This window comes from Malaya genurostris, chromosome 3 (assembly GCF_030247185.1).
Source record: "Malaya genurostris strain Urasoe2022 chromosome 3, Malgen_1.1, whole genome shotgun sequence".
In the NCBI taxonomy this organism is placed as follows: domain Eukaryota; kingdom Metazoa; phylum Arthropoda; class Insecta; order Diptera; family Culicidae; genus Malaya; species Malaya genurostris.
The window spans coordinates 186,949,660-186,975,011 of NC_080572.1; the positions used below are offsets into that span (position 1 = coordinate 186,949,660).

At 38.3% G+C, this 25,352-nt stretch overlaps 1 protein-coding gene across 2 annotated transcripts in view; it reads left to right on the plus strand.

The window, feature by feature from the left end:
- The first annotated feature begins 1,148 nt into the window (after positions 1-1,148).
- Positions 1,149-25,352, plus strand: part of LOC131439503 (ankyrin repeat domain-containing protein 11) — a 105,394-nt gene continuing 81,190 nt past the window's right edge. Inside the window, exons 1-4 of one of the 2 annotated variants that reach the window (XM_058610599.1) lie at positions 1,149-1,254; positions 1,639-1,795; positions 1,851-2,024; positions 2,106-2,363. In XM_058610599.1, coding sequence (XP_058466582.1) covers positions 1,234-1,254; positions 1,639-1,795; positions 1,851-2,024; positions 2,106-2,363 — 610 coding nt within the window. In that variant the 5' untranslated portion in view covers positions 1,149-1,233. Of the gene's footprint in view, positions 1,351-1,638; positions 1,796-1,850; positions 2,025-2,105; positions 2,364-25,352 lie in introns of both variants that reach the window. The other variant, XM_058610601.1, reaches the window with a different exon arrangement.

Here is a 25,352-nt window from a genome sequence, read left to right on the forward strand (position 1 = left end):
AGCGTGGCGAACACTTGCAAATGTCACCACCATCGACATTATTTTGGGAAAAGCATTCTTATCGCAACACTGTTTGGGTGTTACATTCGCTCAACGTTAAATTTTTGTATTGATGTTGGTTAAAATAACAAGTCACTGATTATTGATCGAGTTTTTTACCCAATTTTAACATGTTTTGGTATGCATGTATGCAGGCTGGAACAAAATTTTTCAAAATCCTGTGTAAATTTCAAATTTGTTATTAGATTTTTTATCGTGACGTCACAAATGAACAAGAATTCATCCTTGACAGTTCAGCGGTACTATTTACAAACAAGCTTTAAAAAAATCTAAGAACACATCTCAATCATCTTTACACTTTGCAACTAGTGACCTTCATTTAATAAATCTCAAAAACAAACCGTATCCAATCGCGAACAAATGTTTTAAAACTCTATTTAGACAATATGGGCCGTAAATGGTCTCATCCAATTTGTACACAGACAAACAAAAAATCTATTTTTACAAACAGTACTGCTGAACTGTCAAAATGTGTTCATTTGATTGAGGTTAGCAGTGACGGGAAAAAACCTAATACGTTGGAAACACTACTGCCAACTACTCGACTATTCACCACGATCGTTCAAAACGTTCCACTACATTCCGGAACGATAACAAAATCATCCTGCCTGTTATATAAATATTCCAACTACAACAATTTGAACTCTTATCACACGATTTCCCTAAGTGATAGAGACAAAATTATTTTCATGTCGCATAAATCACACGAGAATTCGATCGGAATAAAACAAAAATAAACTTGCCATTCTAACCAACAGTAAAACAGAAATCTATCGTGACGCGAATGCTGCACCCAAAATAGTGGCTCATGTGAAAGCGGCACCCAAATCGTAGTGGTGCCTCGTGTCGATCGTGGTGACATCTGCAAGTGTTCGCCACACTGATTGAGCAAATTTTACACTCAGTTCATATGTGAGCCTGTATATCTGTAATCTGAGGTTATAGTGAATTAAATTCGTTTTTCAAATATCTATTGGCTGCGTACTACAAGAACACCCGCGGGGGTACGTTATAGTTGCAAAGCCTCTTACAAGAGCTGGTATAAAATAATAAAGAATATACCAGTTTCACAACAACATTGGTTCGCGGCTTGACTAAACGCCAAGCAGATGTCCATCTGCAAAGCAGTGCAGAAAAAAAAACGAACGGAGCATTTTACATTTGTCACTTGAAATGAACAACTTCCAAAAGAAAGTGAGCAACGTTTACGAACCATATTTTGTTTGATCCGCTTCCTGGAACCATCCCGTTTTATCAGATCCCGACTAGGCAGCAGTGTTTCTTGAACGCGTATGTACTAGAAAAAGTGTACGCACCGTGTCCGTTCAGTAAATTGCGTGTTAATTTTTGGCACTGGCCGTCTGCTGCTGCAAGCCTGGAGAATCAGATTGCTAGAGATTTTGTGACTGCTTCCTTGGCCAGTCAGCTTATTCCGTGTTCAAGCTTTTGTTCGCACCTTTCCGTGCCGAAGTTGTTTTGGCAGAGTGTTTTCAGAAATACTATCTTCCTACCGTCAGACAGCAGCGTGAACTAAATTTTGTATCTTCTTTTCCATAAACGCTCGCTCCATATGCAAAGGATGTAAGCGGAATGCCTTCCACATCTAGACCACGCGGAATGTCTGGCACTGGATCGGGCGGATCTGGACGGCCAGCTGTTACGGCACCAATGTCCGAACGGCAGCAGATGGCACTGCTAATGCAGATGACTTCATCGTCTGGAGGAAACGAAGGAGGTACTTGCGTTATGATTGTAGAAAATAACCATATGATGATTCTTTCTTCGTCTAGAAATGAGTCCTGGATCCGCAGGTTCAGCAACAGGAGGAGCAGCTCATGCTCGTCGAGATCGAATCAATGAACGTGGCGAAACGGCATTACATTTATCGGCAAAAAAAGGCGATCAGGAGACAGTTAAAAAATTGCTGGAACAAGGATCCAATCCAAATGTGACAGATTTTGCGGGTTTGTATTCACCCAAGTCATCATTAGGGCGAGACACTTGCATGAAATGTGAGGCACGTGGTCACTGATTCTTACTTTTAGGTTGGACTCCACTCCATGAAGCATGCAACCACGGCCACTATAACGTAGCTCTAGCGCTCGTCAAAGCTGGTGCCAACATCAATGCCACTGGGCTGGAAAACGATACACCGTTGCACGATGCTGCGATAGTGGGCCAACTGAAACTATGTAAAATGCTCGTCGAACGGGGAGCCGATCCGTCGTTCAAAAATCAGAAAGGAAAGGCACCGTGCGATGTAGCAGCACCTGCAGTGTACAACTATTTACTACAAGCGAGAGGTAAGTGTTTTATTCTTATTATGGTGGTCCTTGCCAGCAAACATGTGATCCATTTGTTAGTCCGGAACATGGACATTGTTTTTATTTTTGTTTATATGATTAAGCATTAGCGAGCAAGAGTACATTCATGCGAGCAGTTTGTACATTCATGCGTTCGATTTTTAAAATCTTATTTATTTCGACATGCGGTGTATCATTATTTCATGACAATTTTCAAGAAATTGAGTTGGGTTCGCCTTTAGCAACGGGGTGTGAGCAAATCTGATATTTATTGTAAAATCAACAGACACATTGTAGTCCTATTCTGATACGTGGAAGATTGAAGTCGAACCCAGATGATACTCGATTGAAAAAAAATTTGTGAGCCGAAAACGGCACCGTAAATTCCGTAGTTAGTGCGGCGTAGAGATATTCGAGGAAAGGCGTTACAAAGAGTACGAAGACGGACAGTCAATCCTAATGTTCAAAACATCTGCTATCATTAAAGCTTGTATTGTTTCAAGACCAAGAGCTCGGCAGTTAATGTGGATTGTTCCAACGCAATAGACGATTATGCTCCATTCAGGTAAAGAGGGTTCCAAACTATTCAACAATAGTCTAAAGTAGAACGAACGGATGAACAGTATAATGACTTTAGACAATAAATATCAGTGATGTGCTTAGTCATCCTTATCACGAATCCCAAACACCGAAAACCTTCAACAACAATGTAGTCAATGTGCTGCTGTTAACTGTTAACTGTTCATCATGAAAAACACTGAGATCTTTGACACATGCCGATCTGATAATCATAATCTTGCAAGATAATATTCAAAGTTGAATGGTAATTTTATTTCCCTCGGGAACTTAATTGTTAGCATTTTTCGAGTTTATTATCACTATTTTGCACCAATCCGCAAAGAATGCCATCTTCTGAGCTGCAGATAATATGACTGTTCGGTTGTACATTGTTGAAGTACAGCAAGAAAATCAGAGGAACAAGATGACTTTCAGACAAGATGAATTCCAGACGTTGCCATCAAGATGAATTCCAGACGTTGCCATCAATTCTTCGGAGGACAATTGCGCCAAACCCGATTCGATTTTGATTTCTATATAAGAATCATGTTCGAAGCTAACTCGAATTTCAGTACAACGGTGTTGGAACGACGAAATTGGTTTCATACGAACGGTTCGATAGCAGAAATTGGATTAGGTTTGGCATCAAGCGCGATTAGATTCGAGTTATGCCTCTGGATGATTTCAAAATATCTTTTCTATGAGTTTTCGTTGTTCGTTTTTCTCATTGTGTTTTCCGCATAGGCACTGCAATTAACTTTTTTTTTCTTGTCTATGATATTAATAAATCTAACAAGAAATTTATAATTTATTATAACCTACTGTAATCAATGGAACTGAAAGTCAAACAAACCAAACACTGAAATCATGATTGCAAGAAGTTATGTAGTTAGATTAGGCGAGTTAGGTAGCCAATGAAAATTCAAATGTTAAATAATTACATTTCGTTGGTAAGCAACTCTTTAATAGTGAATGCAGTGACATTTTTGCATGTATTTAAACTTTAACTTATAGGCGTTTTTTCAAAGATCGATCAATATATATCAATATCAATATATACTGCATTCTTGAAAGTTATTAATACGCTTATTATGGAATTCAATCACTTCTATAATTTTTGAAAAGACTAGAGAACTATCGTTCTTCAAACTTCAACAAAGAACCTTTGCAAAAGTATTGCCTATCTCTAATGTAAGCAAACCACTAGTACCTATCGAATAACGTTCACCATACTTATTTTGAGAGGTTTTGTCATGTTCGTGTAAAATCTAGTAATCGAAGCTATGAATCTTCTTAAAAAATGGTGAAACAGTCGGAAGAAGCCATCAAGGGCTAAAACTTATGTTTGGAAGAAAATTATGTCGCTTTACATGTTCTAAAAAAAAGGCCCGGGTTGGCGGTTCAATGCATAGGGCGCTGTTGTTACAAGCCAGTGGTCGTATGTTCGAACCCCAACCTGGAAGGATTCTTAGTGTCAGTAGGAGTACTAGCCATGCAATGATCTCCTGTACGCTATAAATCGGCTGCGAAGTCTGTTGAAACAGAAAGGCCAAATTCCACAAAAGGGGAATGTAATATCAAGACTTTGCTTTTACATGTTCTAATACTGACTTGTTTAGATTCAAGGAGTTCACCAAGATCCATAAACCAGGAAGCCAGGAAAGAGAAATTATTTAAGCAAGAAATAGGGGCGAAATAAACGATATAATATTGTGACATGAGGTTCGGGTTTCCGGATTTGGAGGAAAGAAAAAACGCACTGCGCCTTCGGAATTAGACATTGAATGTTCGATTTATTTTTCGGATTTTGGTTTTGTCCAAATTACATTTTATGCTTGTGTGAGTGTAGTTTTCAACAAGAAGTCTCGAGGCTTGACAGTTACATTTACGGAACTTGATTTGGGTCTTATTTTTTAGAAGGTAATTTTGTTTGGCAAACATCGGTCATTCTACGGCGATGGCAAGTACAATCAAAGTTATTTGTTTCCCTTGCGCGAGGAGTAAAAGCATAAAAGTAGTAAAACTATTTAATGCTTTTATTTCAGCGTTTTATTTATTTATTTATTTATTTACAATCAACAGACACAATTTGGTCCTAATGATAATTCCTAATAATATTCAGAAAATTTGTACGTATTCTGCTTCGTGACACATTAAAATCATACCCAGATGAAACGCGGTTGAACGATCTCTGTAAACCAATAATAGAACCGTTTGCGCCATAGTTGGTACGTCGTATAGGAAGTCGAAGAAAAGCACTGTTGCGGAGAGCTCTGGGTCGCACATTAATATTAATTTCGTTGAGCAAAACGGGACAGTCGATCCTACCGTTGAATATATCTGCTATTATCAAAGCGCGTGATAATTCTCGTCGCACTTGTAATGTGTCGAGACCCATTAATAACCCGCGACTTTCATAACTAGGTAGTTGATGAGGATCGGTCCACGGCAATCGACGAAGAGCGAAGCGAACGAATCTACGCTGTATTCCCTCAATTCTATGAGCACCGTTCAGGTAGCATGGGTTCCAAACTGCCGAGCAATATTCGAGAGTTGAACGAACAAGCGAGCAGTAAAGCGATTTTAGACAGTGTATGTCTGTGAAGTGCTTAGTTATTCTCATTAAGAATCCTAAGCTACGGGAAGCTTTAGCTACAATGTAACTGATGTGATGCTTGAATGTAAGTTGCTCATCGAGATGGACGCCAAGATCCTTAACGCTAGTAGATCTTCCAATCGAGGATCCATCCAGAAAGTATTCGACATGCAATGGCATTTTTCTCCTCGTGAACGTAATGGCCGAGCATTTGTCTGGATTTACAATCATACGGTTAACTTTACACCAATCTGCGAAGATTACCAATTGCCGCTGGAGAAAGGCTACGTCTTCTAAGTTGCGGATGATGTGATAGATCTTGACATCATCAGCAAACGATAAGCGAGGACCTTCCAAGGCAAAATTGACATCATTGAAGTACAGTAAAAATATTAACGGTCCTAGATGACTTCCCTGTGGTATTCCAGATGATGCGAGGAACTCTCCGGAAGTATGATCGTCAATTTTAACTGCTAAACGACAATTCCTAAGATACGACTGCAACCAACGAAGAATGCTCGAACTGAATCCAAGTCTGTCCAACTTTGCAACCGTGATGTCGTGGTTGATTATATCGAAAGCGGAGGAAAGATCTGTGTAGATAACGTCCGTTTGTAAACCGTTAGACATTGCATCAAACACATAAGATAAAAACGATAGTAAGTTTGTGGTTGTTGAGCGGTTAGGCATGAAACCGTGTTGAGTATCGACGATATATTGCTTGCAGTGATTGAAAATTGGTGTCAGTATAACCTTTTCGAACAGCTTTGGTATAGCGCTGAGGGAAGTGATGCCGCGGTAGTTGTTTATATCCTTTTTATCGCCTTTCTTGTGGACTGGGAACATAAAGGAAGCTTTCCATAAATTGGGGAAAACTTCTGTAGCGAGAGACATTCGAAACAATTTGCAGAGGGGAGCGATTACTCCACGCGAGCACTTTTTAAGAATAACTGCCGGTATTCCATCAGGGCCTGGAGAATTTGAGGCTTTCATTCCTACAATTGCCGTCCGTATTGAATCTTCGTCAATATTGATGCAGTTTAATGAGTTATTAGACAGGGGAACGTTAAGTGCTGCGGCAGCAATTTGCTGCTGAATCAGGATTTCATTTGAAGAAACCCTAGAAAACTTTTCCGCAAACATCTGGCAGATTTCCTGTGTGCACGAACCAGTACGATCTCCAAAGCTCATTGACGAGGGTAACCCGAATTCTTTCCTTTGCTCATTCACATGTTTCCAGAAATACCTTGGATTTGATTTCTGTTTTCGTTGTACGTTGTTCAAGTAGTTGGCATGGCAGCGCTTTACGGTTTTCTTGTACAACTGATTTATCCGCACGTAGTGATTACGCAGGGAAAATCCTCCATGTTTAGAATACCTCTTTAGAGCGGCTCTTTTGGTCGTTTTCAGATGTCTCACTTCCGCAGTCAGCCATGGTGGATGCCGGGTCTGCCGTCTCGATCGTTTCGGTACATAGTAGTCGATTGCGTAGCTCATAACATTAGAAAACGTCTGCACAGCAGCATTGACATCATCGTTGTCGAGAACTTCATCCCAGTCGATTTGCGTCAAGAAGTCGGTCATATTGGTGTAGTCGGTTCTACTAAAATCGTAGCAGATGATGTCCGTTGGAATGCAGGTGTTATGTAAGCGATTCGAATCGAGCACGATATGTAATGGAGGATGATGACGAACAGAATTCACCAGAGGGAACGGTGAAGCACTAATCTTTGGTGCAACATCTTCTCTACTTGAAAAGCAAAGATCCAACATCCGGTTATTTTCATTAACGACAGGGTTCGACTGTCGAAGAAGGTTGAGGTTGTAGCCGTCGAGCATGGTTGTAATGCCAATGTGGAAAGTGGAGAGCGCCGGATCAGGAAAGAAGAAGCCACCGGAACTTGTCTGCCATTTTATGCTGGAAAAGTTAAAGTCTCCCACAACCAAGATTTCATCTACGGGTAGTACATGAGTCGAAGTAATTTCTTGCAACGACTGTATGTGTGCATCGATTAGCGGTAGATCGCGGCATCGGTCCGGAGGAAGATATATCACACAAAGGTAGAGGGAAAAATTGGCCAGTTTCAAACGCACCCAAACCTGCTCGACGCATTTACCAGATGCGGTTTCGATCAATTGCGCCTTCAAACGACGATGCACTGCGATAAGCACCCCGCCTCCAATAGTTTTTGAGTTATTTAAGGGGCTGCGATCGGTACGGAAGACTTCGTAGTTGGATCCAAAACCTTGAACGGATAGCGTACAATCACTGAGCCACGTCTCCGAAAGAGCGATGATGTCGAAGCAATCATCCGAGCAAGCCAGCAAATAGTCGTTGATGTGCATGTTCATGCCTCCAACGTTCTGGTAGTACAAGTGCAGCGGTTGACTAGATTGATCGTGCGATGGATAACTGCAAACGACGGGAAGTGAATCAACGCCTGAATCGTTTGAAGCTGAATTGTACTTGCCGTCTGGGATGGTTTGGAAGACCCCTTCCGCGTTCCCACTCACAGGGCCGGGACGACTGATGACCGCTGGCTGCATCACAAGTGATTTTGTGTGTAAGCGCAACTTGTTGACGAATTTTCATCCACATATATATCACTAAAAAGACAACCGAAAGTGAAAAGAGTCTCCGATGATATTTCGATGCTGAATTTTGATTACGCTTCAGTTCTACACCCGAAGTGATTCGTACAAGACTGATTTATTATATTTTTATCAAAAAATAACCTCTACTGAATAAATTCGCTACTGAATCACAACTGAGAAATAATAACTGCGATATTTCCTATGCTTTTTTCACATTTAAAATAGTGATTATAGCGACGAAAAGCTGTTTTCATTCCAGCTGGTTGATTCCACTGCGCTATTTAGATTAATTAACTTCTATAATCAACAGAAGCGCAGCATTTGGCATGCCTCGAACACACAACAGGCGCAACGTTTGATTTGGCGTAGCTATAACCTGCGCTTTTGTTACATCAAGCTAAAATAGGTAATATTTTTTATTCAGCTGACTGCTTTGTGGTTGGTTTTCTATTAATGTTTTTATTTTTATTATAACTATTATTAATAGTGTTGTGATTATTTGTGATATTACTCCACCACCACGGCTGAATAAACTTCGAATACATCACCACTTATCGGCAGAGCATCGAATTGTAAGAGCTTTTTCCGAATGGTTTAGTTTCTGTTCATCGGTGACTATACATCATGTTTTCTGCAATTGTTCACAACTGATTTTCGCTATGCGAGATCAGTGTCAGTGAGAATCGTGTTTAAAAATAAAAACAGTAGAGAACTTTTCTTCAGGGAGTTTTCTAATCGAAGTTTTTTTTTTCGTCTGAAAATCACTTGCTAAAGATGTCAAAATTTTGATTTTTCCAAACATTGAATTAGCAATAATATTTTAGCGAAAGGTGCTCCAGAAACTTTCAAAATGGTTAGTAAAAGAATGTCTAGTGTTAATAAAAGAAATTCGCTAGTAGAACGCAAGAGAATGTCATTGACCTTGAATCAGTTGAAATCCATCGCCATGCCATCTATGATGAAGACATCAATGGCTTTCACAAAAACATTCACATTACACACGAAAATGAAAAGAGAGGAAAACCTCCTTTGTCTGGTCATTCTAATTGTTCGTGAGGAAAATAATTTGTTTTTATTTTTATTTATATATATAAAACAGGTATAGAATTCGCTCAAACTTTCGAAAAATTTTCCGAGGCCCGGAGGGCCGAATGTCATATACCAATCGATTCAGCTCGACGAACTGAGCAAATGTCTGTGTGTGTGTGTGTGTGTGTGTGTGTGTGTGTGTGTGTGTGTGTATGTGTGTATGTCTGTATGTGTGTTGTCAACTAAGAGGTCGAGATCTCAGAGATGGCTGGACCGATTTTTATCAAACTAGTCGCACATGATAGATCTTCTCGTCACCCAAAACGCTATTGAATGGTTTTGAGATAGGATGTTTACTTTTTGAGTTATACGGAGTTTTATGTCAAAATTTTCAGTTTTTTGACAGTATCTGTCACAATTGAATTTGAAAACAGAATTTGTTTTTAGACTTAGATTCCGCACGGTAATAGCTATCCAACAAGCCATAGTTTGTTAAAATCCGTCCATTTTTAACGGAGATATCAATATTTTTGTGTAAACGACTTTTCCCCTTATTCCAGCAGTAGAAGTTTTTAGCACTGTATGACAAAGAAATGCTTGGGAGCAACGGAAAACACGATTTTTATACTGTGACATACAATTGGTGCCCAAAAGACTGTGTACAGCATCCTTTTTCATGACAATTTGCCTTGGACCGATTTTAGCACGGTTCGTTTTTGGCAACATAATCGTTCGAATATGACATACGTAAACCAGATGATATCAGCATTTTCGAGTTGAAAGAAATTCCAAAATTATATTGATTTAAACTACTTACAGCAATAAAAGCTGGAAGAACATAACTTCCATATACCATACGACTCAGTTCGTCGAGATCAGCAAATGCGTGTGTGACAAATAATTTCACTCAATTTTCTCGAAGATGGCTAAACCGTTTTCTACAAACTCAGATTCATATGAAAACTAGTATACTTCCAAATTTGGATCCGACTTCTGATTTCGGAACCACAGGATGACATGTGAAACGAAATTAAAATAATGCAATTCATTTTTCTCGTAGATGGCTGAACCGATCTAAGATTCAAATGAAATCTAAGAATCATCTATGATTCAAATGAGAGGTCTTAAAATCCTAAAAAATTAGTAAGATCCGATTTCTGGTTTAGGAGATACAGGGTGATTAGTATAAAAATGTCCATTTCACATAAATTAATCAGGTTTATCGGGTTTGCAAATTTGGATAGTCGATTACCAAATAAATTTATTTCAGTTTAAGCGGTATTCGTTTTTGGATTCGGAATGTACCCCCAAATTTTAATTCGTACTACAATTTCTCAAAGATGTCTACACACTCCTCAGGTGAATTTATCTGATTTCGGCTACACCGATCTTAGAACTCCGGATCCAGTTTCGAATCGTTTCTCAAAGTTTAATCATTTTTTCAAAAAGGCCAAATCGAACTTCAAAAACAAAAATTCAAATTAAAGGACTTAAGGTTCCATACAAAATTGGTGAATTTTATCCGATTCTGGAATTACAGATGATGAATTTTTAAAATTCATACCGATATAGAAGATGTAAATTGTTTGGCGTATTAATTTATGGCCATTCGAATCATTTTGGGTTATGCTAGTTCCTGAATACCAGCTCTGGAAGTACCATAAATAATGACGAAAAACTCTAAAGTGGAACTTACTTCGACATCTCATGGAATGTTCAATCGAATGTCACACGTTAAGATTGAAATTCGATACGATTTGCAGATTCGAAATGACAGGGTAATGAGTGATTAAAATCTCAATTTGCCGTTTGAAACGACGATAATTAAAATAATGTCATGAGAACTAAAACACCTAAGAATATCCATGCAAAAAAACACATGCGGATTGATAAAAAAGGTATCATCTCACTGCTAGGTGGATTAATCACGTTTTTTTTTATATAAATATATAGAAAGCCTTCCAAAAATCGTCGACATAAAGTGGAGGTTTTTCACCTTATGATCCACAGGATGGAGAGTCCACCGTTTAATAACGAAGAGAAAAATTATGAACACGAATTTGTTTTACCACATAGATAGGTAAATGGTTGTTCTGAAAGCACTATACAAATCAGTCTTGGTGTTAAACTCCTTTTGTGGAATTTGACTTTTCTGTTTCAACAGACTTCGCAGTCGATTCTTATACCGTTTTCGTTTTTTAACCTACACGCGGGCGACTCTGGCTCCGAGTAAAAAGAACACGTGGTACGCGCCCTAAACAACAACTCATAAAAAAAAGAAAAAATAAACAAATTCTCATGGATGCGTGGTGCGACCCGAGAAAACTTTCAGAACGAAACTACGCGATTGGATTCCAATCTAGAGTGACATCAGGTTGCTAAAACGAACATATCAAACGTTGTTTGGGCGACTGTGGGTCAGCTTTCGGGCTGCTCTGATCAATAAACGAAAACGGAATTAGCGTACGATCCTAATAAAGCTAAGAACACTTTCAGGTCGTGGCTCGAACATACGACAACTAGCTTTTAAGATCAGCAGGGTTGTTTCGGTCGCGCGGTTTACGCGGAGGTGGGAAAAATTTCGCGCGGATTCTCTGAAATTTTAGAAATCAAAAACTTGTTTAGATGCCAGATGCCTTAAAAGTGCATGGAACGTCGAGATTTAGTGTTATCTGGAATACATTCTTCTCTAGGACATATCTCATACAAAATTTTAACCACGAACCGATATTAGCAAAGAGTATATAAAACGAATTAAACACGACGCTGTTTTCTTATTTAAAACTGTTTTTATTATTCGAGCGTGATTTTTTCCATCTGTACGTGTTGCTGGTTAACAATACAATGCCGGTCTGGCTTCTTAGTGCTTTTCCCGAACATGCGAGAGCTTGTTTCCAAGCTCTTCCACACACTCTCTCGACCGGAACTAGAATCTCAGAATAGCGTAATGGCGTTACGTGGGTAGGTTCAGTGCGGCCAGATCTATCTGTTTTGCATCATTATTTAAAGTTTAATACAAAAGACTACTACAACTCGGCCATTCTGACTAATGATCGTCCCGATCACTCAATCACACAGCACTTATCCGTATAGCTTATTCTAAGGGTTAGAAAGATCGATTACCCGCGATCTGCTCGGGGTTAGTAAAATGAAAATCGGCAAGTGTTGCAATTCTTATGCTTTCTCTTCGTTATTAACCATGTGCAGCCCTATGGATTCGGGGAACTCCTCATTCGAATCGCGCCAGTCAGCCCATCGTTACAGTCGTTCTGCTTCTACGATACCGTCATAAGGCAACTGAGAGATTTGCCCGTTTTCAATATCCCTAATAACGTATCGATCATTGGGTAAAACCTTGTGAACACGATATGGACCTTTGAATTTGGGAATAAGCTTTTTATTCGTACCTGTTGTCGTGTCAACGTTCCGTATTACAACAAACTCTCCCTCAGAATAACTTTTTGGGGTCTTATGACCTCTCTCGAATGCTACTAGGTTCCTCATTTGCGAATTTTGAATGTTGCGAGAAGCAATGTCTCTAATTGTCGAGAGTTCTCGAGAACGAGTAGAATCAGACTTTTCATCCAAAAATTCTGAAAGGGCATCTACTTTATGACCGCGTTGATTGGCTCCAAATAGTAACATACAAGGAGAATGACGAGTAGTCGAGTGGATCGAGATATTGAGAGCGTATTCTACTTGGGTCAGCAGTTTAGACCAATTGGAGTGCTGAATGGGTTCTGATACCTTAGAAAGCATTGATTTGAGGACCCTGTTCACTCGTTCAACTTGTCCATTTGCTTGAGCGGAAGCGGTTGCAACTTTCACATGGTCGATGTTTTTATCCAACAGATATGAGCCAAATTCCAATGAGGTGAAACAAGTACCTCGATCGCTAATAATTCTCCTAGGCCGACTGTAATATTCGAAGTATTTATCGAGACACGAACAGACCTCTTTGGTACTAGTTGTGTTTACTGCATATAATTTAACGTGCTTCGTAAAGGCATCAACTATTGTGAGTATGTATTTTCTTTTTGAGATAATCGAGGGGAGGGGCCCGAAATGATCCACATGGACAGTGTCAAACGGAATGGGATTCTTTGGAATGTTATGCAAGTTGCGACAGGTGTTATTAGATGGAGCAGAACACATTATGCAAGGAATGCAATTTTGAACGTACTTCTCAACTTTTTCCTTGAGTTTTGGGAACCAATAATGCAATTTTATCTGATCAATACACTTCGTAATTCCTAAATGGCATATCTTTTCGTGTGCCTCCCTTATCACATTCGTCTCCATTTCCTTTGGGACATACAGCAACGCCCGATCATCGGCTTGACGGTAAACTAATCCATCATCCAGGCTAAAGTTTTTAACCGGGCCTTTAACTAGCTCTTCCCTAATCTTAACAATGTTTTCATCTCTGTTTTGAGTGATTTGTAATTGAAAAACAATATCATCAGGACTCACTGCTGAAACTAGCTGGTCGGAATTACTCATTGTGTGTATAGAAACGGAAGGATGATATCGGCTTAAAGTGTCAACATGATTCATCATTTTTACGTTTCGTCTTTGACTCATCAGTGCAGAGCAGTTCAAATTGAACTGCTTAGTGCTAAACTCGGCAGTTCAATTTGAACCGCTAAGCAGACGTAAAGTTTCTGCTATTTACAGAACACTTTTTGTTTTGCAACGAAGTGCAATGTCTTTTCTGACGTGCCGAACGAAAACGTGTTTTCGACTATTTCTGGCCGATGCAGGTATGGTCATTTAGGGGTTAGCCAAATTTTGTGCTAGGGCACATAACCGTTTTCATTATTTTTACGTTTCGTCTTTGACTCATCAGTGCAGAGCAGTTCAAATTGAACTGCTTAGTGCTAAACTCGGCAGTTCAATTTGAACCGCTAAGCAGACGTAAAGTTTCTGCTATTTACAGAACACTTTTTGTTTTGCAACGAAGTGCAATGTCTTTTCTGACGTGCCGAACGAAAACGTGTTTTCGACTATTTCTGGCCGATGCAGGTATGGTCATTTAGGGGTTAGCCAAATTTTGTGCTAGGGCACATAACCGTTTTCATTATTTTTACGTTTCGTCTTTGACTCATCAGTGCAGAGCAGTTCAAATTGAACTGCTTAGTGCTAAACTCGGCAGTTCAATTTGAACCGCTAAGCAGACGTAAAGTTTCTGCTATTTACAGAACACTTTTTGTTTTGCAACGAAGTGCAATGTCTTTTCTGACGTGCCGAACGAAAACGTGTTTTCGACTATTTCTGGCCGATGCAGGTATGGTCATTTAGGGGTTAGCACTGATGAGTCAAAGACGAAACGTAAAAATAATGAAAACGGTTATGTGCCCTAGCACAAAATTTGGCTAACCCCTAAATGATGATTCATCAGTTTACCACTGCGGTGATGAATGGTATAGTGGTAATTCTCGAGCTCAAGGGCCCATCGCGCTATTCTGTGATTAACATTCTTTCTGTTCAAAGTCATGGCCAGAGAATTACAGTCTGTAATAATACGAAACTGAATTCCTTCCAAATATATACGGAACTTGCGCAACGAATATATAATAGCCAGGGTTTCCAACTCGAAACTATGGTATCGAGACTCGGGAGGTGTTGAACGGCGCGAAAAATACCCTATCGGATGAAATTTACCAAACTCGCGTCGCAGTGTAGTTCGGTTTCTCTCTCCGGACTATAAAGAGCCAGGATCGGGGTTGATACCAATTTATCACGGAGACAAGCGAAAATCTGCTTACAACGTTCATCGAATTCGAATTTAGCACCGGGTTTAGTCAATGCTCTCAATGGCTGAGATATTGTAGAGAAGGACGGAATGAACCGACGAAAGTATGAAAACAATCCCAGACATTTGCTTACTTCTTTGCTATCTGAAGGAATAGGTAAGTTTTTTATAGCCTCGATATGCGTGTCGTTAGGTTTAATCCCTTTTTCGCTCACCGAAAAGCCTAGAAGATCAACTTGTGTATAACAGAAAGAACACTTTTTGAATTTGATTTCCAGTCTGTATTCTCCCAACCGTCGTAACACGCGCTGTAGTAGAACCAAATGTTCTTCTATAGTAACAGTAGCAAGTGTCACATCGTCCATGTAAACAATGACACTACCTTCTTTGAGAAAATCAGCAAATACCGTATTTATAAACCGTTGAAATACTGCAGGTGCATTCCGAAGACCAAAAGGCATCTTCGTGTACTCGAATTGCCCGCTTGGGGTGACAAAGGAAGTGTACGGAATCGAGTCAGGAGCGACGTTGACCTGGTGAAAACCATTTCTCAAATCGAGCACTGTAAAGTATTTCTTTCCTTCCATCCTTTCCAAGCAATCATCAATAAGCGGAATAGGGTAACTGTCGCGGATGGTAATTTTGTTTAACGAGCGATAGTCTACACACAACCGCTTTTCACCAGATTTCTTAGTCCTTAAAACAATGGGAAACGCATAGGGTGAACTGCTGGGTCTTATTATGTTCTCTAACAACAATTCATCCGTTAGGCGATCTACCTTCTTCTTGTCCGAATAGGACAGTCTCCGTGGAGCGAAACTTATCGGTACGTCAGAGGTTAATTTAAGCTTCAATTCATAGTTGTGTTTCTTCGCAGGGATTTTGCTACAATCTAAGTAGTCTTCGTATATTATTTTCCGAATAGCGTCTTGGGTGCTTAAATCCAACAATGGGTTGAGGTTGTAACGGTCGGAAGAGTTGTCGTAATCAATAGAGAAGATATCAGGTATAGTGTGATCAATTTTCCGGGAATTGATGCCATCAGCCTGCCCAAAACTATCAGACTGGCATTTGATACAAGGGGTGGGAGGATCGGAGTCTTTGAAATTATACGAACTTAACATACAATGTTGTACTTCATCTGAACCTTTTATTTTATCTCTCTCCTTAATTCGCACTTTTGGTATGGAAACGGTTGATACGTGAGTATCGAACAAAGTAATTCCAAATTTTACTAAAAAATCACGGCCCAGTAACAAAGGGTGAACAGTGAAGTGATCTGGGACCACGTACATTTTCAATATGTGAGATCGATTGCGATATGTAATGAGTCCCGGAATGACTCCGTAACAGCATAAAGGAATATTACCAACACTTCTGTATCCGGAAAATGCTTCTCTCTTAGGTACCGAATTCTTTGGCACTGACGATTTCTGAATCAAATTAGTTGGGCTTCCCGTATCGAAAACAGAGAGGAGGGCATTAGGGGGCTGCACATTTTCTCTAGATAATAATGCAACACTTACCATGTTCATCTCCGAAAGGGCTCCGCTTAGTTCGTCGTTAACTGAATCTTCTAGCGGTTGATCACGTTCAATTTCTTTAATCGATGCCACCTGGTCCTTGTTGCGAGGTGCTGGTTTGGGACAATCCTTGAGCTTATGCTGAGTGGAACCGCAACGGAAACACGAGCCGATTTCCCGGCGTGATTTACGACAGTCCGCCGAGAAGTGACCTGTACCGGAACAATTGAAGCATCGTACACTGGAAACGGAAGCTTTTGTCGGAAGTGGCTCTGCCTTGATAGCCTTCAATTTAGCACTAGACGTCGACGGGGACGGGACGGGATACATTTCTCTGAGTTGCGTGTAGCGCCGCGCCAACTGCTTCAGATGTGCAATGTCTTTAGCAGGGTACAGCACTGCAATGTTAGCGGAACGGTCACGAAATCCATCGATTATTAACTGCACTGTCTGCATCTCGTCGATGTCTGCTCTAGCGGCGATTTCTTGCATCTTCAATATGTAGCCCATAACAGAAGTTTTCGTCGAATCGTAGGTGGTTTTTCGCAGTTTGTCAATTACCTCTGCCACCGAGTACACATAACCGAAATTAGCCAAAAAATGGCCACGGAACTGTTTATACGTCGTAGATTTGTCTGTACGCAAGAACCACTCGGCTTCCGTACCAGAATCCATCATTCGTCGGATACATTTCAGCTTGAAAAAATCGTCTCCGTTCACTGCATCGCAAGCTCGTTCGAAGTCGGTGATCCATTTATTGGCATCGTAGGAGTCACTGCTGGAAAACTTTGCAATCGCGTGCTTGACGTCCTGAAAATCCGGTTGCCTGCACAGAGCAGAATCACATGTCGCCAGCTCTCGACGCAAATCCGATATTTTCTTTCGTTTTTCCAAAATACGGATTTCCGCATCCAATTGATCCTCTCTGTCCGATAGTTCGTCATCAGTGGGAACGTCTGGGAGGTTTTCACGGTGTAGTTGGCTTTCATACAGAATCTGCAGATGTTGAACTGTGGCCGAAATGGGAATCTCGATATTGTGCTCCTTCAGCCAGTTTTGTAACTCGCTCTTTGTCATTTGATTGGCCATTTCCAAAGTTCGATATTCAACCGATGCAATGGTTACGAATAGTGGCTGGAAAATCCCACTTCTGATGCTATAAAACGAATTGAACACGACGCTGTTTTCTTATTTAAAACTGTTTTTATTATTCGAGCGTGATTTTTTCCATCTGCACGTGTTGCTGCTTAACAATACAATGCCGGTCTGGCTTCTTAGTGCTTTTCCCGAACATGCGAGAGCTTGTTTCCAAGCTCTCCCACACACTCTCTCACACTCTCTCGACCGGAACTAGAATCTCAGAAAAGCGTAATGGCGTTACGTCGGTAGGTTCAGTGCGGCCAGATCTATCTGTTTTGCATCATTATTTAAAGTTCAATACAAAAGACTACTACAAGTAATTGTTTCGCGAACGGTTTGAAAGAATTGTTTCTTTTAACTGTTTTTTTCGAGATAACTCCAGTTCTTAAGGTTTAATGTTTTGTCAAGACATATAACAAAAACGAAAACAATCCGTAAATTATTTTTTCCCCGCTATATTCTTACTCCTTTTGTTATCGCTTGGGATTTCGAATGGAAATAGCTAAGAATTTTCCGAAAAAATTCTTATTTCGATTATTTTCATCTAATTTTAGGTAGTTTTTAATATATGTACTTGGTTTCAGAAATCCAATCGCAAAACCACCCAAAAGCGAGAGTTATGTTCAAAAGTTGAACACAGTTGAAGGCATTTCATTTAGGGCAACGGCTCACGTAGTCATCTCATATACGAAAACCATTGGTTAGAGTGAGATCTGCTATTTCGCTTCGATAGATTATTCTTAAGGATATGATGAAAATAGGCGCATTCACTACGAGTTTTTGCGTCGCTATAACAACAGTATTGAACAATTTTAGCACTAGTTTCTTCCGTGGCATTGTAGTACTGTCACGATACACTTGCAAACACAACACTTGGTTAAAATTTTTGATGTATTTTCATTTTCAACCATATTAATATATTTCCGCTAATAGAAAGTTTGATGTTCTTACATCTGATGCATTTCTGGTATTATATCTATGTAAATCACTTCCTCTCTCAACTCGATCACACAAATATCGAGGCAGCATACCATTTATCAATTTAAAAATTAACACCATTGTTAAGTAATAAATTCTTCCTTTGACCGAAAGCCATTGTAATGCACTCAGCAGAAAAGTAGAGGAAGTGTATCTATTACATTTAAGTATCAATCGCATGACTTTATTTTGCAGTCGCTGTAATTGCATTGACGGTTGTGGTGAAATGATTGATTTATACAGAAGAATTTTACTACTGATCGTTAAATCATTTTTCAAACGACACAATACTCCGTACTTTTTGGCATTTTGGTCTTCCTGATTACGTTATTAATGTGAGATTTGAATGTTAACTTTTTATCAATTACGACTCCAAGATACTTCATCTCTCTAACGCGATCAATAATCTCACCATCAATTTCAACGTTAGCATCATATCAGTCTTTTGTTTTTTATCATATAAATAGCTTTCAAACCATTTGTATGCTACTCCTTCAATGCCAAAGCGTTGTAGAGTTTGTAACAATAAAGGTCTTGAGATTGTTTCATAAGCGCGTTTTAGATCTAAGAACACTGCAAAAATAGTCCCTCTAACTTCGATTCTCTCTTTCCATTTTGCTAATACCAGATTCAAAGCGGTTTCGCAGGAGTGTCCCTCTCAGTATCCAGATTGTTCCGACATTAGCAAATTATTACCGTTCAAATAGTTCATCAACTGGTCCTTAGCTATATGTTCCAATATTTTCTCCAGCATGTGCAACATGTTGATGGGACGGTACTCTTCGTCTTTATTCGTTCCAGAAACTTTGAGAATAGGAACCACAACTTCAAAGAATTCAGAATGAAATTCTGAAAATGATCTTGGAACGTCTTCCCTGGTTTGGTTTGTATGAAATTCGCAGACTCACAAATGCATAACGCAATGTCACATAGTATTATAAGCAAATTCCGACAAAAATTTATGCAATCGTCAATTGAATCGATTCGTTCTGTGCATTAGGTAGTGAGCTAGTATATTTTCTTTTTCCTCATCACACATTACACGTAGGTTTAAAATTTTCCCTACAAAAAATCACAATAATGCGGAAGCAAATAATTTCCTAATGGTTATAATCGAACCAGGTATATAATAAGGCTAAAAAGTCACCACTGAACACTCAACGTAAATAGTAATAATCCAAATTTAATTCATGTTGAAATTTATCAACGATGATGAAGACATCAATGGTTTCCACAAAAGCATTTAGTAATAATGATCCACAGGATGGAGAATCTATCGCTTAAGGCCATCGTCCAAGTACCATGCGCGCGGGTGGTTTTAGGAAACTTTCGATGGAAATTTCGAAAAATTTGACAAAACCAAAAACATACAGACCTTTGAAATACTTTTATTTATCTACAGGGTGAAAATGACTGGAAAATTCGGAGGATTTTACGAGTCTTATCACAAATAGCGCTGAAAAATGAGCTTTTTTGTAATTTTTCACAATTATTTGAAAAAATAATTCGATGGAATGAAATTTTTTTTTCAAAAAAAACCTCATGCTGGCAACAAGGATCACATTCGGACACATTTTTGGAAAACCTTTTCACGCTTTTCATGGAAAATCAACGAATTTCATATAACCGATTTCGTGGAAATTTTTGAAATTCGTGGATTTTCTATGAAAAGCGTGAAAAGGTTTTCCAAAAATGTGTCCGAATGTAATCTGTGTATCCATAATAAAGTTTATTTGAAAAAAAAAGTTTATGTCGCTTTATTTTTCCAGATAATTGTGAAAGATCACAAAAACACTCATTTTTCAGAGCTATTTTTGATAAGACTCGGAAAATCCTCCGAATTTTCCAGCCATTTTCACCCTGTAGATAGATAAATGTATTTTAAAGGTCTGTATGTTTTTGGTTTTGGCAAATTTTTCGAAATTTCCATCGAAAATTTCCTAAAACCACCCGCGCGCATGGTACTTGGACGATGGCCTTAATAACGTGGAAACGAATGGATCACGAAAACGTTGAAATTGTTTGTTTGTTTATTTTTTGTCCTGTACCGTAAGATAAGGTATCTTTTAAAATTACTGCGTTCAATTTCACAATTGACAAAAACATTCATTTTAATTTAAACTAAGTTTATTTTCAATACGGTACCCGAGCTTTATCAGAAAGATGCAAAAAGTAGTGGATACGAAAACGATAGACAATTACGAATTAATTTCATCACCTGATAATATAGGATATTTTTCAGAAAATAATTCTATTAAAGATATCAAAAATTGTAGCTAGCATATTGTATATAACAGCAAAACAGTTAACTCATAGCTATTCTATTCACAAATTTTTATTGAAATTCAAAACCTAATTTTGCCTCATACGCAGATAGGTAGTTCATATTTTCAAATAATAAGCTCAATTCTCGAATCAACTCTGTTAGCTTATACAGAAATCACCGCGTTTCAAATGTTTCATAGTCCTAACGCTCATGGAATCTACATTTTATAATTGCACTCATCCCCAAACAGTGTAGCAAGGCCTTTCATGTGGAAAAAGTTTCTAGTGATAACTCTGCGTCAATTATATAGCACCGTTTCTGTGAAAAATTCTCCTGAAATTCGATTATTTCTATATTCTATCACATACGCCATAAATGAAACGAACAAAAGCACCACCCTTCCTGTTTATCTAGTTTCGTTCGATACATATTTAGCTGTTTTTCTGAATTCTCTTTGTGCTATGCAAATTTTGCAAAAACTGAACATACTTCAACGTACCGCGATGGTTTGAGTCCAGTTTCTGCTACAAGGGATCGTACACAAATAATGCTGTTTGAAGGACATAAGATTTGTTCGGAATAAATTTTGTGTTTTTTTAACCCAGTCTAATGAAAATAGTTTTTTCTCTCGGAATCGTTCAATTCATAAGGTAACTAACATAAACTTTTTCTCGCTGATGCAACAGTTTTGCTTTCAGTAACATATATAAGAAAAGAGTAACAACTCTTTACTTAAGTCTAACCTATATCAACAAAGAGAAAGTGAGGTATCGTAAAAAGAAATAGTTTAGTTAATGCACTTTTCATAAAATTCTTGTATTCCACTTGCAAGAAAAGTTTTTTGTGGTATTTACTTACTGGTATCACGAAATTTGTGATGGTTTTTACTCGTCATATGTAATATTATCTTTTACTAAGTTTAATGTTAAAAGGGAACTCTAGTACAATAGTTGTAACACGCATAAGGTTGTAAACCGAATTAAATGCCATAAATTGCTAAGAATTACGGTTGTTATGTACGGCTTGCATGATTTGCCGCACCCACAGATCACCTGCCACACCAAGCACTTCTTCGATCTTCTTCCTCTTCTGGAAATTCTCTGGAGCTATTATTATATTGAATTTGAGGCAACAAAACATCACGTACTGCTAGAAACCAGGCGCGTACCCAGAAAAAGAAGGAAGAGGTTTCTAAACATGATGATTAATCAACGCATGGAATCATGTATATGAGATCTTGATTATTTTGATAAAGTCGTTTGTTGAAAATAATTCACTTTACATTCGACTTAAATTTGACGCACTAAATCATATTCGCAGTTGACAAATTTTTTTCAGATTTAATTGAATCTTTCTAGACATGTAGACTTTGTCATAAAATGTCACATTGCATACTTTGTTTTTTTTTTCCAAAGTTTATCTAGATTGTCGTTTAAAAAGTTTTTTTAATTATTTTTATACAAATAGTTGACGAAAAAGGACAAAGCATACAAAAAAGTATTATACTAGTGGTTTTCACAAAATCAAATCAAATTTTCCAATAAAAATACTGAAAAGTCGAGTCATGTACTGAAAAAAATTGACTAAAAATTTAAAATCAATTTACAAAAAATCAAAAACTTTTTTTATTCTGATAAAAAATTGTTACACAGTCTTTTTATCGGAAACTAAACTAAACTGAAAGTTATTATCATCCAAGAATTCAATGAACCTCAATCTGAGAGAAGATATCGCAGAATATTGGTTGCCTGATATTTTCCAAAAGTATCAGTAATGGAGAAGAAGTTAGAAACACTTTTTATCCTAATACTCCCCACATAATAATCTACCTCGAGACAACGTATCAATGCATTTGAAAGTGGTATTTTTTTGTGAATTGGCTTAAAATTATGAAAACTGTTTTTTTTTTCAGTGTAGAATTCCAATATGCGAATTACGCGCAAAATCATATTTGGAGTTAGCAGCATATAGACTTTATCACAACTTTATTTATTGTGCTGGTTAAAGACTGTCTCAGAAGGTATGGACGCACTCGCTGTTAGTGTTAGATATACAAATTTTATTCGATGTACTGATAATATTAGACTTCAACAATAGAATATTATTCTCAACATTTGCTACTAAGCCATTGTAGACTAGCTTGCGAACGTTCCTCATTAAATTCCGTACAGACTTCTTGGCGACAAGTTTTGACACTTTTTTCCAATCTTTTTCGAACTGTTGAATGGTTTCGGCTGCCGAGACATGTTTCCTAAGATGTGCCTTCATTAATGCCCAAAATTCCTCAATTGGTCGAAGCTGTGGTCAATTTGGTGGATTCATGTCTTTTGGGACGAAAGTGATATTTTTGGTAGTATACCATTCTACCATTGATTTCGAGTGGCAAGAAGCAAGATCTGGCCAGAAGACAACATGATCCTCGTGGCTTCGAATCATGGGTAGCTCGGCCTGATCGATGCTTCTTGTTTCGGACTACGTTTTGATTGTTTCTGCTTCTTATAGCTTCGAAGATTCAAACGTTCTTTAGCACGAAGAACATTTGACTTCGAAGTGCCCACTTTTTTGGCCACACCCCGAACTTAAACCTCCTTCTTTTGCTCGAACGCCTTCAGTATATGTTCATCCAACTGAGGGTTAGCAGGACCTTTTTTCGACCCGTTTTCGGTTTATCCTCACCGAACTTCCTGATTGCATTTCGCACGGCTTTTTCACTTACTCCTTCTCTTTTTTCTATCTTTCTCAGTGACAGTCCGCGTTTTGTGCACCATTTGTACACAATTTTTCGACGTTGTTCTGCTGAAAGTCCACGCATTTCGAAACAAACTAATTAAAACTAATAAACAACTGCACAAGTGGTTATAGAAGAGTGTAAACAACAGGACGCAGCCATAAAAATTGACAGGTTCTGAACCATTGCGAAATGGCAGCGGTTTTTGGTTGCGGACATACTTTCTGGGACAGTCTTTATATTCTTAAAATAAATCTAATGTCCTAATGAATATACTGGAATAATACTAATTTTGAATTTTACACTTCTTTATTTGAATGAAATTTTATCACAACAGATAATTATGCTCCCTGCCAGCCTTCCATACATTGTAAGATAATTGTTTTAAAGGGAAAAAAAGTTTTCCTAACAAAAACTTTTTCTTATTCCGATTCTGATACCGATACTTTGAAAAACTCATTTCAATCTTGGGTTTTAGTTTTAGTTTAGCTTTTAATGAAAATACACTGGATATAAAATATAAAAAAGAAATAGTATTTGTTTGAAAAACTTTTTTACCTTGAATGTAATATGCCCATCTTAGTTGGTGGGGGACCTAATCACCTATCTTGGGACCAAATTTTATTAAAATAAATAATGGTTTTCCAAAGTTTTCTCAGTGTAGGACACGATAAGGATTTTTTCAGTATTTTTATCGAAAAATTTAACTGTTTTTTTCATCACTAGCAAAACACTTTTTTGTAGGATTTTTCGACAATAGCTCTTTTTAAAACAATTGTTAAAAATGTTTAGCCCTTTTCAAAAACAGTCTGGATAAATTTTGGAAAAAACAATGTATTCAAAGTTGCGTTTTGACACAGTCTACATGTCCTGAAAGTTCCATTCAAATCAGAGAGGGTGCTGCCTACATTTGTTCGAGTTGGCGAGAAATTCGTCCTATATCTAGAGAGGAGTTTTCATAACATAATTATTTTATTGAATTTCCGGAGGGGTTTGATCCCCTAAGACCCCCCCCCCCTTGTATGCGCGCCTGTTAGAAATAATTGCTGACAGAAAAAAAGTTTTTCTTGAAAATGATTTGCGACCCCGAAAAACTACTTCGCGGGCTCCTAGGGGTCCGCGGACCAACGGTTGAGAATAGCTACCTATACCATTTGACCCAGTTTGTCGAGTCTACAAATTGTCTGTGTGTATGAAACAAAATATGCATCCGATTTCTGGCTGGACCGATTTGCACAAACTTTGATTCTAATGAAAGGCCTTGTGACCCCATAGCCTGGGGTTTGATTTGGTTTATTAATGACCAAATATGTACATTGATTTTAAGTATACCCGATCATCGTTTCTGGTTTAAGAAGTACCGAAAAAAGTGGTCGTATAGTTCAAACCGGAAATCACTTCAATTTCTCAAAAACGACTGGACAGATTTTCATTAATCTAGATTCAATTGAAACGTATCGTATTTTTTTCATACGTTGTTGTAGAAGTTTGCACGGATCCAGCAAAAATTGTTTTTTTTTTCTTAATTTGACCCAAAACTATTACTTACTGGTTATTTACTGGTCAAATTAACCGATTTCAACTATACCGTTCCCAGTTGCCGTTTCCGAAAGTTCCGGTAATAGTGGTAAAAAACTCAAAAAACGGGACTTCATTTTCTCAGAGACAATTCAGTCGATTTTCACTAATTTAGACTCATATAAAAGGTTTTACGGGCTCAAAGACTGCTATTGACTTTTGTTCGGATCTAACTTCCGGTTCCAGAGCAACAGTGTAAAGTGTGTTTAAATTTTCAACCCGTCGTGTAGAGTAGCAATGTAA